The sequence below is a fragment of the Misgurnus anguillicaudatus genome, chromosome 19 (genome assembly GCF_027580225.2).
Source record: "Misgurnus anguillicaudatus chromosome 19, ASM2758022v2, whole genome shotgun sequence".
In the NCBI taxonomy this organism is placed as follows: Eukaryota; Metazoa; Chordata; class Actinopteri; order Cypriniformes; family Cobitidae; genus Misgurnus; species Misgurnus anguillicaudatus.
Genome location: NC_073355.2, coordinates 34,175,007 through 34,189,558, shown reverse-complemented (window position 1 = coordinate 34,189,558; position 14,552 = coordinate 34,175,007). Strand labels below are relative to the sequence as shown.

Sequence of the window (14,552 nt, the reverse complement as noted above, 5' to 3'; positions counted from 1 at the left end):
CACAAATCTCTCCTAAACGCAGACACTTCAAAGAGCAGCAACAACAGCTCTGAGAATTTACAACCCCTGCATTCTTTTACGTTTCACTGCCACCGGGCCGAGAACCCCTCCCTGTCTGTTCTGTTATCTGCGGCTGCAGTGTGTGTGTTTTACCTCATACTACATACATAACGATTTTATTAATTTTGAAAACCCAAAGCACACAACTGTTTGTGAGTGGTCAATGTTGTTGTGTGCTGATTAAAAAGAAATAAAAGATGTTATATTTTATTCATATTACAATAAGATGTACTTTTAAAGAACGCTAAAACATTTTCACACTGTCATAAAACGTCAAGTCGCGCGCTAGTGCGGACGAGCACACAGGCCTACACACTCACACAAACAATACAGCGAACAAATAAGCACTGTAATAAATGCTCTACTAGCGCGCGCGCGCGCGCACACACACACCTAGTGCAATAAACACACCCTCTCTTTGTGAACTGTTGGGAGAAAATCAGCTTGTGTTCCCCTAAAAAAAGACTGGCCACTAGATGGCAGCAGATATCGAGACATTGCTTTACTTGCGGGACCTGCATCAAAAGCTACCATCAACAAGGCTGACCACATTAGCACAACTCGGAAGAAGGTGGAGTTAGCTAAATATTGATAATTATGCCACACTTTGATATGGTCATAATGTCAAAAATAAAAATAAGATTACTAAGAAAACCTACAAAAAAATAGATTATAACCTATTAAACCATGAAATAAATAATGTACAAATACCTACATCGAAGCTAATATTTTTGTTAGTTATAGTCTATGTGATTGGTATTCTTGTGTGTGTGTGTGTGTGTGTGTGTGTGTGTGTGTGTGTGTGTGTGTGTGTGTGTGTGTGTGTGTGTGTGTGTGTGTGTGTGTGTGAGAGAGAGAATATGCAAGGAATTGATTAAATCTAACATTTTTTTTAAATAATTGTTTGTATGCCTTTATTCAGTGCTTGACGTTATTGTGTTTCATAGTTAAATGAGTTTATGAGCTAATATAAATCGATAAGAAGATGCAACGTTATAAACAGCCTGGATCGGATGAAAGTGATAAGAACCGTCAGAGGTAATATCTTATGCAGGCACGCCAGAAATCAGTCTTATCTGGGTAGCCTTAAACATATAATCAGCAGTTGGTAGAATAACCTGGAATTTTTGTAAATTTGATCTGGAAGTGAAATATAGCCGGTCCAGAATAGAACATCCTTGGGTAGGCTTTGTTGCTTTTTACATATAACAAATGTCTACAAAAGTCTAAACATTCTACGGAAACCTTTAATTAATGTATTTTAGCAACATAATGTCACTTTTAGCGCAGCAATGTGGCAGCAAAATATCTCTTGACTAAGCACTTTACATAATAAGTGACCGGATTGCAAATACTGCATCTTAATCAAACCTCGCCCTCTCGTTGCAATTCTGGCTGCGCTTTCCCCATAACAAATAGGCTACTGTAATAAAGAAAAAAATAGCGATATCGGAGGAAAAACTAATATCTGTAAATGAACACTATTCATTTGGTCTAAATATCACAGCAATGATCCCAAGAAACACATGGCAAGACACCAAAACGCGTAAGCCCGCTCCACCCAAGATGGAAATGAATAATTGGATTTAGACAAGGTGTTTACTAATAAGCCGCGCGTGCACAATAGCGTAGAAGTCAAATAGATAGACTCTCTGTCCAGAGCGCATGATTAGGCTTGGTCGAGCTCTGACTTTAAAAAAAAGATGCTGCTGGAAAACAATGACAGTCTTACCTTTGTTGATAATTCGTCAACCAGCACCAGGATAGAGAGGCGAGGCTTTCGCCGTAGCTTGCGCTCGGTAAGTCCTGTTGCTCGTCTCGGTCCCTCCATTAGCGTGAAGCAGTGACAATAACACCGGCACCTCTGCATCATTCGTTTTCACCGCTTTAGTCAACGGGAGTCAGACCCCTGCATAAAAAATTAGGTGTGATCCTACTACGTGTCCAGATCTCTGAGTAAAACTCCATCGCAGTGGATATCCCAATCGTAGGCGGCCACATTAGCATAGCAGAGCGGAGAGGGTCTCTCCCTTTTCAATGTGTGAACATCAGTCCAAACAATGGTCTCAGGCTGCATGGGTTTTCGGTATTTGCCCAAATATACTATTAAATAGAGAAAGAACCTATAAGGAGCACAGAGAAGCTACATTAAGTGCGGCGGCCAAAAGAATGCTGCAATATAACCACTTGGGAAATCATAAAAAGTTCATGTTCACGGCTACCCGTCCACATGACCATCCTCGGCCAATCCCAGGACCCAGGCACTCATAAAGTTCTATCACAAAGTTGTAAATTTTCATAAAACAACAAGGAATTTATTGCATTTCTTCATGACTGTTTTAACAGCAGTACCTCTGCAGTCGCCATCTTTTTTCTATTTAAACCCAAGGAAAATCTCAGTATTTTTTAGTGTCATGTGCGGCTATACCTAACAACAAAGCTTATTACTTGAATGTATAATTGCACTTAAAATGTTTGATTGTGCGCGTTGTGCGTAAAAAGCTTAGCACATTTGACATTTTTGTCATGGTTTAAGGCTATTCAAAGTGGGCGTCAAAACCTTTCATAAAATGAAGCTATCCAGTCAATTGTCATGAAACAAGAGAAATAAAAGTTACTACAGTAATGCAGTAAATTTACGGCGCTATAAACGCCCGTGGTGTGACTTTATAAGGCAAAAACTCCTTTGGATGGGATTCTCATGGAAGTGTCTACTTCAAGGGAGTATATTCGGCCTTTATTTCTAAAATGTTTATTTCTAAAATGAGCTGAAGTTAATGTGAAAATTATAGGCAGTAAATAATATTAACGCAATGGCACATACATTGGTTTAACCATTTTGTATTTAAATCTTATTAATATCCAAAATTAAAAGCTTAACTTTCTGAATTATTTTGTTTTCGCTAATACACGCCACATTATATTTTTTTTAATAATTGATAAAGAAAATTCGATTATGGAAAATCTTCCATAAATGTTTCATGGAAATGCTGCAATGTTTGTTCTTTTCAGCTGAAAAAAACACATTTTCGCAATGCGACAACATTACGGGGAAAACATTGGTAAAAACCATAGTGCAGCAGATAGCATGATGGCATTTAGTAGATGGTTTTTCGACCTAATTTTGTATAGTAATACAGTTTAATCTAGGTCGGAAAGGGTATTGTCACCAAATGCACGCTATAAGGCCTACAGACTAAAAAGACAGACCACATCCCCATTCTGCTGATTTTTTTGTCCCTTTTATGGCGTTTCCGGCTTTTTATTGATGCACTAAACACATTAGTTTACAACCCATAATATAAACGCCTTCTTTTGGTCTCACACGATACAGAACCTGTCACTTCCCGTCCATTCGGCTTGACCTGGGGAGAAAAAATTCAAAAGCCTTTCAAAAACACCTATAGGCAAACGATGATGCAGATTTCCTTACAATAATACTATATTAATATTAGATTAAATGAAAACGAATATACCTTTCGCTTTAAGATGCGAGGAAGTGTCCTCAAAAAAATCTGTAACCGTTTCGTTTAACTTCTTTCAAAGCAGGTACTTTCGTGACATGGTCATTTTAAAATAATTTTGAGACTGCATATGCGCATATTCTGACACAACGTGTTTTTACAAATAAGGAAGAATTTAACATTTTGTTTAAGGCGCCAAGCATGGATGTTTCGAGTGTGTAATCAAAACGTACTTATATTCTCTTAAAATTAGTTTATTAGTTTAAGTATTTTAGGATTTTATGTAATTTAATTGACAAACAAATGCATTATGAAAATCCAAGAATTCAAGCGCATGGTTTGTTTATTTATTAACAGCATTATAATACTTGTGGCATGACGTGATACGATAACTAAAAATAAAAATAAATAAAACAAAGCAAGAGGAGGCAAACTTTCCAGGAATATTCTTACGCCTCGTTTATTTTAACTGAAACATTTAACAAAAATTGACATATATTTAAAGAAAAAAGAACATGGGTACAAAACTCCTTAGCTAAAAATACATTGCTCCCTTTTGTGTTTGACCACATCTAATAGGCCAAATATTTGAGCATGCACATTTTTGCAACTAATGTTTTCGTTTATTATATAAACGTGCCCAGTCTGTGAAAACCCAGCTAAATAATGTTTTTTTGTGTGTGATTTACTGTTATAAATAAAATACTCATGTAAAGAGGATGCTGTTTAAATATAACATGATATTATAAATATTGGCCATGTCAACAATTTTAATAAATAATTACAAACCAAACTTTAATGCTCTTAATCTACAAAATTAGATTATGCGACTTGGATTTCACAGACAGGTTTAAATATATATATATATCGCTATGTACTTCTCTTATTAACTGAAGTATATAATTTCTATTTAGTCACATTACTACAAACATTAACACAAGTTGTATAAGTAGTTAGACGACATTTTTGCCTGCAGTAACCTTCTTGCATTGCATCTTCAGTGTATTATGAATTTTATAAGGTCATGTTGCTCCTCAAATTAGCACAAGCTGAAATTTCAGTCCTGCTAATCATCTTCTTCATCGCCCCTGGTTTGGTCGACAGTTGGAGAGCAGGGACTCGCAGATTTGTTCTCTTTCTTCCATTTCATCCTTCTGTTTTGAAACCAAATTTTTATCTGACGTTCAGTCAGACAAAGGGCGTGTGCAATCTCGATACGCCGCCGTCGTGTAAGGTAACGGTTGAAGTGAAACTCCTTCTCCAACTCTAGTGTTTGATAGCGCGAATATGTCTGGCGACCTCGTTTCCGGTCCGCACCTGTGGTAAATGTAGTAAAAAGTGAGCTCAAATTAGACAGCGGAAGAAAGGATCAAAAAACAAAGCGAAAAGAAAAACACCACTGTGAATAAAAAAATACTTATTTAATACTTTTGATTAATAACGTTTAAAAATGTACGATTATATTTTTGTGCATCCGACAAAACAAGTAAAATCAGAAAGTATAAAGCATAAGCAGTAACAAACTGTTTTGGATAGCTGAAAGAAAAATGATTTCGTGATGCGTATCAGCACATCAATTGGTCTGAGTAAAAACGAGGGTTTGGGGAAAAAACATTTCATTAAAAAATAATACAGACATTATTTTATAATACAGATCCCAGTTTAAGCAAAACATCTTTAAAATTACGAAGATACCTGCATGTCAATACAAAGAACGACTATAGCAGAGCGGTTATCCTTAAAAAACGGGCTATAAAAGATTGCAATTCTGAATTATTGTTAAATAATTTTTTTATTAAAACTGCCGAGTTTTTACAATGATATTTTGTTTATCCTTGCATTATTTCTGCTTGAAAAACTAAGGAAAAAAACATTACACATGTAAAATAACTATTTGGCCTACATTTGCATTTTTTTAGCCTACAAATGCATCTTTCAGACCTACACACATTTAGATTAAGAAAAACAACACATAACAATTACAAGTCCAGCTAAGCTAAAAATTATTAGATATCAAAGTGGAATGCAATTCAGAAACACAACGAATGTCCACAACACCCTTGTAAGTTTTTTCTTTTGCTGCAAATTTGCCGTGAGTGGGACGCTGGGCGTTGAGACTTCCTCCAAAACATGACCAAAGTCAACAACAGGATCTAATTTCCTCAGATGCGCCGACGTATTCACTTTTCTAAATAAGAACCGTTTTCGTAGTATCCATATTTTACCAGCACATATTAATATATACAGCACATTTTGGGATCCACACTACACTTTTATAGCCTTGCCCACAGTCTGTGACTTGCAACTTGTGTCGTCCTTGTATTTCCAGCAGACTGTCGACAAATGGGGACTGGTTTGAGTTTATGTGCTTTTGAACTGTTTATTGCACTCTTTAGTCGTAATCTTACTTCCGACTCTGACGCCGTGACTTCTTGTTGACACTGGTCTACAAACTGTGTAAAGTATAAGGAAGAAAACGATCATTAATATCTTTAATAAGATATTAAAGAGAAAGATTTAAATTCAAAAGTCAATCAAATGCAACAGTTATACCATATCCTAAACGATGGTGTTTAAATGATGTGTATTGTTCTCGCAGAAGAAATGATTTAACAAGATTAAAAACAAGGCCGAGCATTGTATTCTAGAACTATGCAGGGTCTTTGACGTCCACAGCTTTCCAAGTGTTAAAAATGGAAACAGAATTCCATCCTGTCAGTCTGTGTGTGAATAATGAAAGAGCAAGTAAGAGAGTCAATATAAATGACATATCAAATTAAAACGTAAATTCGCCTGAAAAGGCAACTGCCCGTACTAAAACATGTAAAGCTATCTGTGTGCATTGATTGTATTTTTAATATGTTAACAATTATTAAACCACCAAAGAATTAGCTTTATAGTTATGTTTGTAGGACTTTGCTAGACTTTCATTTTATTGTAATGTAAATGTACTTTGTTTTTTATTTTATTTTTTGTACTTCATGAACGTTAAGGAATTCTATTTTTTACACTAGCAATATGCGTCCTCTATGTGCTGGTTATGTGCCTGTGACTATAAAGACTACGCACTATCTGAACTACAAGATTTTAAAAATGTGAACAGTTCCCCTTTAAATGTAAGAGGTCTAAGATGCCTAATTTCTAAATTCGAAAGTAATTTGTGACTGCCAGAATTATCATAGCTACTTCATGCCATTTCTGTAGTGCATAGCAAAATACGGGAAATGAGTAGGCCTATGTTTCTTTTCAATGAATTACTGGCATTCCACAAGGAGATTCCTCACCAGCACTATCTGCCAGTAAATTGCTAATGAGCTTTCTGTTTTTCAAACTATTTATGTTGTTGTATTTTTACATTGGAAGCTAACAAGAAAGAAGCGACCTATGTTGACAGCTGACTGATAGGAACGTCGTTGCTTGTGGGGAGTGTCTTGAGCCTCCTCCTTTACAATAACCATTACCGGGATGTGTGGTAGCTACTTGTGTAAAGTGCGATTATTCAGATTAAAAGTATAATTTGCTAGAAAACAATATTATGGTGTTGTGAATTTCTTTTAATTAAAAAAATAAACTTTGTTTTATTTTGCATACTGCATTGATGAAGACGCAATAAGATTGAATATTTGTTAATAAAAAAAAAATAATATATTTTAAAATGCAGTAATAATGTATTAGAATCGATGCATATACAACAGTTGGGACAATATAAATCTCACACATGTGCACTGGCAGTTATTCTTACACGTAGAAAACATTCATACAAACACATGCCTATAAGACACTACAATCTGTATGTACAATTAATGACTGTAATTTTTTATATAGATCGAACTAAGTGTAATATAATCTTAAAATACAAGGCCCTGCCCTCTATCAAGAAAATATAGGCTAACGTTTGGTAAAAGCCCATTATTAGGGATAACACTGTTATAGATGTCTTTGAAACCATAGATGTCTTCTGAAACCATTTGTACATGTAGCAACATGAAATGCAAAACAACCATGACGCACGGAACCTTGACAAAAGCGCTGTAGTCGTAATATTGTAATATATAAAATTAGTTCGATAAAATGAATTTCAGTTTCCCTTCATTTTTCACAAAGTACTAGCCTACATACTATGATGCGCTGAATTGTGGGTTTATGGTGGCCAATAGCCATAAAAGATCTAAGGAAAGAGCTGCCCAAGTTAACCATGGTGCCTTTAAGCACAGTTAAAAGAACTCCCATTTAATTTTTCTGGTTGCCCCCTAAACCCGTTTCCCTCCCCCTCAGACATTGGACATACACAGACTCACAACCCCGTTGTCACGAAAAATTCATTTTTCACAGACCTGTGCTCCTCATCCATGGATAGATCCGGAGGTTGTCTTCGTTGTTTTGATTGTAGCCTCCCTGCTCTGCCTTACCACTTTGCGTTCTAGAGAGATCGCCAGCGCACACCATGCGTAGACTCGGATGCTCAAACAGAGAGCTGTGCTTGTTCAGAGAGACAGCCCCCAGCTCATACGCAGTGGGGTACATACCTAAGCTTTGGCTGGAAGCACTTGCACCGTTAGTATACATGCTTGACAGGGAGACGGAAGATGAGGAGACGGGTGTACCGGTGGAGGCCAAGTCGTAGCCGCTGGACCGCTGAGAACTACTCGCAAAGGCACTAGAAGTTTGCTCGGGATGAACGCCAGAAGAAAAGACAGAATTCGCCAGTTGATATTTGGAATACAGCGCGTTCGCATAATACAATGAACTCATAATTTGAGAAATGATTTATAGACCAAATGGTTTTAGTGTCGGTTTTACGATGCCAAATGATATATTACAGAATTACAGTCTAGATTTACACAAAAAATCACCCGTTTTCCTCAGGGGCCACGTGATGAGCAGCACGTGATGAAAAATCCTCCAATGAGTATGCCATCACAGAGCCCTGTCTAATGTGGAAAGGGATACGCAACTGACCGTCCACATATTTTTAAATAATTCACTTACAGCCAAAGGTACAGACAACAGAAAAGCACTATAGAACACACAAATCGATAGGCTATTGGGAAGGTTTCTGTAATCACCTGACTTCCTTTCCAACATTAAATATATTGTGAGCTGTATATATTTATAAATAAGTTTTAGGCTGTCTAGATTTAGTAACGCGCTGATTGTTTCAGAATCCAATACATAAAATGAAATTCTTGTTTTTATTTTATACAGTATTTACTTTATTTATCGACTCCACTGCGTTCTTTCATTGGCGTACGTACCGTAGACATAAGGGAAATGCACCTTCTCCTAGAATACTGAAAATGGTCATCAGTATGAGGTTATCGATCAGTAATGTCCCTCCAACACACACACACACGAAAATTTAAGCCATTGTGCACAGTGACGGATTCACTCAGCGCATCCAGGATAAATCATATATTTTCTTAAACTTGCCCATACTCAACATGCACACACTTGCAGCACTGGCAGCAAATATCTCGTTGCAGTACATACACTGTTTGAATGTTTGAGATACCCACATATCCTTACTACAATAATTCACCTGACATGAGCTTAGATGTTCTCCCATAACTCAAATGCCCACATTTAACAGAGTTTGAAACGATGAAATTTCATGTTATGAGAAATGTGATGTAGTGCTCCTATAACACATAGTCTATCTGTTTCTGTTTAGTGGCGTATCGTGTCGTGTTACAATGTTGGTATGACAAAATAGTTAAGAGGGATTTCAATTGTGGTTTCAAATGCCTCTCTCTCTCTATTCACGTAACTCATAAGTGAAGCTATAAAACAAGAACAAGACCACACTACATGCTTATCCGTGAAATATAGGCCTATTTGATACATTAGCCTATTCATTATTTGTAATTCTAGTGAGCTTAAAGATATTTAACCATTTTTAAACACATTTTTTAGGCGATACAGTTGGTCACTCTTTCTATGATCCCCACAATAGATGGAAATGAGGTAAACGACACATAATGTCACGGATTCTCGCTTGTAAACTTTATTGTGTCAATTTTCTTCCCGTTCTTCCAGTTTCAGACACTAGAACACAGTTACGAATGTCAACAAAATCATATAGTCATCGCCATGAAGTACTTATGTACACCAATAAACGACAAAAAAAAATGCATTTCTAGTAAACAATGGGTCACATGACATTTTAAAATTTTTATTTTATTATGTTTTTATTCATTTTTATAATCCACTGTGCGCATGCTTACCCCAGGAAAGGAAGACAACAAAAATGCCATCGATTTGAGAAGAACCAAAGACGTGTAAAAAGAGTTTCTACGGCATAAATAGGCAGTTTCATGTTGTTGGAAGTCATTAATCACTACGTAATCATCATAACATATAAGAGAGAACAGTTAAAAGTGCACCATTTAACTTAAAAACTATACAGCTGCCAATGTAATTGTTAATGACAATATCCTAACAATAGAAACATAAGTTTCACGATAATTATTTCACAAAGAAAGGAGATTAGTTTTAATACTATCACACTCTCCGAACATCAGGTAAAAAGTAGAAATTCTTCTTGTCCTTCGTCTTCCTGAAGTTCCTTTATCATCATTTTAGGTTTATAGTCATTTATCTAGCCCAAGTCATTTTTATGTTCCTTCATGAAGTTACAAAGATGTAACAACTCAAGTTGACTAAGTTGTCTCTGTGAGACAAACCTCTCATGCAAACACTCGTATTCTCTTCATCATTGTCTGTTTAATTTTCTCTATTTATTCTTCGCCCTTTTGATTGCTCCCCCACCACACACACAAACTTGCTCACACACAGACACACACATCCGTTCTACATTTGTTTTGCCTTGTCGCAGTCTTCACCGGCTGACTGTGCCCCGGACGCCTGTTCTTTCTCCCGTTTTTCTTTTTCGATCTGCTCTTGTTCAGACTTGCTGCTTGGAAATTTGTCTTTGTTGTTTTCTTTTTTCCATTTCATACGGCGGTTTTGAAACCAGATTTTCACTTGTCGTTCGGTCAGTCCCAAAGCGTGTGATACTTCAATCCGTCGCTTTCGTGTCAGGTAGGGATTGAAGAGGAACTCTTTCTCGAGTTCGAGCGTCTGATAGCGGCTGTATGTCTGGCGACCTCGCCTTCGTCCGGCAGCTACTGGCAATAAAAAAAGTTTACAGATGTTAAAGTCAAATTTACCCCAAACTATCACTTTAGAGCCAAGTTGAATAAACATTTCCCTTAACCCGCTCTCTATAACGGCATCTTACACGTATAAAAATGGTTTCGTGCTAAATTCATATCTGCAATATGCAAAAGTATGTTCTATATAAATGAGTATGTTCTATAAGATTCTATATAAATATTTTGTGTTGCCTGGATTCACCAGATTGGATAATATGTAATGTGTCGGTCCGTCTACAAACACATACGTTACGTAGCTCAACATAAGGACATTTTTCTCAGTAAGGAGCACCACCAACACCACAATAGAGTTATCAAAAGCAGTCATTACGCATCCACATGTTCAAAAGTTTAGACAAAGTCATAAATGACATAAGGATTGTGAAACAGCCAAGCCTCACTGTAAGTCGTTAAAGGCTGCAGTAAAACTTTGACCTGGGTGAGAACTGAGATCAGCCGTGGGAGAAAACCTCACACATGTAAACAGAAAGAAAGGATTTGGGCTTTTCTCTTGTCTTCCTCTTCCTCTCTCCCACTACCCTCTATGGCAGGGTCATTAAACTATAAAGTGATTCACAAGTTTTGAACACCATAAAACAATAAACCCGCTATTGCCCCCCGCCCCCCTTGTGCACACAGGAAATGCAGCTCTAAAACTAAATTGCACTGAGATTTTTAGTGGAGCTAACTCAACTTGATGTCACTTACTTACACGAACACACAAAAAGCAAGTTGGCAGTCTTATCCGTCTACCGAGGCTCACCTTGAGGTCGCATCCACGGGAACAGCTGTGTGGGCGACGGACTCTGTTCTGTGTTGTCCGTCTCGTCGCCGATGCCCCCCGTGGCGAGCTTACAGTCGCTATACTGCACAAGGTCGGCGTCTTGAGCACCAAAAAGTGTTTGCCTTTGGAGAGCATCATATCCATAGAAGTTACCCGGCTCGCCGTGACAAGTTACTGCGCATGGACTCTGCTGGTAAGGGGCTGCGGATAGCGTCGATGCGCCATGGTGGTAAAACTCCTGAATCTGAGGGGCATGCTGGAAAGTGGCCCCGGTGCCTGGACCGTACACGACGGTGGGTCTTGTCCCCAGGTCCTGCGCAAAACCACACTCGTAATAGTTCGGCCGTAGAGTGTCTCCACTTTTATATTTAGTGAAGAGAGAGTTGACGAAGTATGAGCTCATCTTTTGACGTTTGTCGATGCTGATTTTGTTTTGTCTCAGAGTTTGCTTTTGTATGTGCTTGTATCAGCGCAGTAGTTGCAGAAAGTGGTCCGATTCACAGTTATAAAACAGCAACAAGCGATGATTTCCAATAGGCGAATGGCTTGCGTTTATGTACCTTTGTTAAAACAACTTCTCTAAAGCCAAGTTATTTAGCTTCCATAGGTACGTTCCCACTGTAGAGTTCCAGCATCACAATTCCGGTGAAGGGTGCCAACTCCCAAGCCTCACATTCTGTGATGTTCTCTTCTGCAAATGAGTAGTTTCATATTTTGCAGTGTTTTCACAATAATTTGCATCTACTATCGGATCCTCATCCCATTGGCTTCTTGCATCCCCACACGGACACAGCTCTGTGCGATTCTGATATGGAGAGAGTAAGAGAATGAAAAAGAGAGAAAAAGAGAAAGCAAGCGAACAGAGAGAGAGAGCGGGAGGGAGAGCGAGGAAGCGGGGAGGGGGGTTAGTCAAAGGAGAAAGGAGGGGAGAATATGCACATTAATATGTTCAAGCGAGTAAGTTAATGAGAAATCTGGCGCTTTGCATCAGATCAAGTGCACAGCTTCTGTCCCTCCCCCCCTCAACTTATCAACTCCAACCCAATTTATTTATTTATTTTAAAAGATTGTTTTTTATTTTGATCACGGGCAACCTATGTAACGGATTGGCCTATTTAGTTGTTACTTTCCAAATCTCTTAACAAGGCAGAGTCTTGGCTTTTAATAAATATGCAGGGTCGAGATGGTCAATTTTAAAAGGTACGTTATTTAATTGTTTTCAGTTATAACGTATCACACACATCTTATATTTACGTTTAAAGTTGTCAAAAGCAACATCTGAGGCAACTAATGCACGCATCGAAAATTTGTGATGCAGCAATATTTAAAATTTTGATAACCCTCCTTAAAAATATTATATGAAGTTATTAGAGACATGAGAGGCATGGATGTCAGGCATAAGGGAAATGTGGTTGTAAATTGTTTAACAAACTATAAAATGCAATAAACGCCCTCACTGTTTGTTGTTGACGTAGTACATCAGAAAAAAGCTGTTAGGTTTTTATGAGGTTCCACTACCAAGGCTGTAAATGATTCACTCCGGATTTTATCCGTGCAGAAATAAGACGTCTTTTAATTGTCATTTAGTTTTGTATTTCATACGATCTCCAATTACATATTGCATGAGAAATTTGATTTACATTTATCCCGACGGGATATGTATAAAAGAATTACCCAATGGTTAAAAAAAATCAAACGATTAAAAAAATGTTTGTTTGTACGTCCAAATAGAAATGGGGAAATACTTGCACATTTTTTGATTATTTTAAAGTAAATAAAATACTGGTAAGGTTTAGAAAAAATATATATCCCCAAATCCTTAGCATCTCATTGCCAGAAATCGTATTTAAGCATTCAAGATTAACGCTGACTAGAGAGTGATATATTTATATTTCATTACATATTTAATGTATATGAAGTATAATGTTTAAGATTAATATGCGTTTTGTAGTCAATCAGATTATTCTTATCATTCACTTATGTTTTTTCTTTTATTAAGAAAAAGGGGTTAAAAATCCAGAAAAAATAATTTATGTAAAACCTAGCAGTTTTTATGAGGTCTTATGTTAAAACAACAGTAAAACTGTATGCATGATAAATATTATATTTTAAATCCTTTCTGTAATTTTGACTTTGAATTGATCTTATGAATCCTATGAATATGTGAAAGATCACTAAATCCAGTGAATATTAATTAATGTTCTAATTTAAGGTATGGTATTGTCTTGCATAAGTTGTTTAAATTTTTCACCCATTTCACGCCATTATAAGCTTGTACTTGCTTTGTTTTTCTCTCAATAAAAATCATTTTCTAACCTATGTTTTGTCTAGTAATTTAATATTTTATTTTAAAATGTATCCACATTCAAGTTAATAAAAACAAATATATTATATTTTAAAATTTACTTTAGCCTATATTAAACGATTTGGTGAAGGTAGTACTAAAAATGATTCACATGACTCCTTAAATTCATAATGAGACAAATAAAATGATAGAAGAGAAATGAAGAAAAATTATAATACATTTTGATTAATACATTACAGGTTTGTGTATTCCAAAATATTGGGAAAATTCCATAGAAAATAAATTGTATTTTATTTAGAGACTAATTTGGATAGGCTATTTGTCAAATAGCCTAGATTAAATAATCTTTTGAAGGTAATCTTCTTCGTCCCCTTCAAACGTTTCTGCTTGTCAAACCTAAATTGTGCGAGCTTTCCTTTAGTCAAGTGTAACACATGTCCGCATATGTTTTGGCTCCAATGATTTCCGGTTCGAGGGGGGAAATGTGACCGGCGAGTCTCTTTTTGGTGGAGCAACATTGCCATCAAGTGGCAGCTGTGTGTTAGGCCAACAACAAATTCAACTATAATAAGCGGAAGTTCAAAAGCTAATGGTTCTATAAACAACGGACATAAAAACAGAATGAGGGAATTAACAGCTCAGTAAGTGCAAATTCAATGATGTAAAGTACTTATTTTAATTCGCTATAATAAGGAATCCATTTAAAACGATCCTTAAAGGACCTGGTCTTGGGTGTTTTTTACAAATATTTAGAAAAGTAATCGTTGTCATTGACGATGAAGAAC

General features: G+C 36.7%; 2 protein-coding genes across 3 annotated transcripts; both read right to left on the bottom strand.

The window, feature by feature from the left end:
* Positions 1 to 3,958: 3,958 nt before the first annotated feature.
* Positions 3,959 to 8,395, bottom strand: hoxb7a (homeobox B7a). The gene is made up of 2 exons (XM_055194558.2): positions 7,859 to 8,395; positions 3,959 to 4,841 (listed from the first exon to the last, which is right to left on the bottom strand). Exons 1-2 carry the CDS (start codon positions 8,274 to 8,276, stop codon positions 4,591 to 4,593), a joined length of 669 nt encoding a protein of 222 aa, XP_055050533.1. The 5' UTR covers positions 8,277 to 8,395; the 3' UTR covers positions 3,959 to 4,590.
* A 1,110-nt stretch (positions 8,396 to 9,505) lies between these two features.
* Positions 9,506 to 12,670, bottom strand: hoxb8a (homeobox B8a). 2 transcript variants are annotated; one of them, XM_055194556.2, is made up of 2 exons: positions 11,442 to 12,670; positions 9,506 to 10,651 (listed from the first exon to the last, which is right to left on the bottom strand). In XM_055194556.2, exons 1-2 carry the CDS (start codon positions 11,863 to 11,865, stop codon positions 10,335 to 10,337), a joined length of 741 nt encoding a protein of 246 aa, XP_055050531.1. In that variant the 5' UTR covers positions 11,866 to 12,670; the 3' UTR covers positions 9,506 to 10,334. The 2 variants fall into 2 exon arrangements, with proteins under 2 accessions (XP_055050531.1, XP_055050532.1); XM_055194557.2 differs by having other exon boundaries at positions 9,506 to 10,648; positions 11,442 to 12,668.
* Positions 12,671 to 14,552: the final 1,882 nt, after the last annotated feature.

Excerpts from the sequence above, each read along its gene's own strand:
- hoxb7a (XM_055194558.2), bottom strand. The coding sequence starts at position 8,276 with ATGAGTTCATTGTATTATGCGAACGCGCTGTATTCCAAATATCAACTG. Across the intron at positions 4,842-7,858 it reads TCCATGGATGAGGAGCACAG|GTGCGGACCGGAAACGAGGT; the intron begins GTCTGTGAAAAA and ends CATTTACCACAG.
- hoxb8a (XM_055194556.2), bottom strand. The coding sequence starts at position 11,865 with ATGAGCTCATACTTCGTCAACTCTCTCTTCACTAAATATAAAAGTGGA. Across the intron at positions 10,652-11,441 it reads CCCGTGGATGCGACCTCAAG|TAGCTGCCGGACGAAGGCGA; the intron begins GTGAGCCTCGGT and ends TTTTATTGCCAG.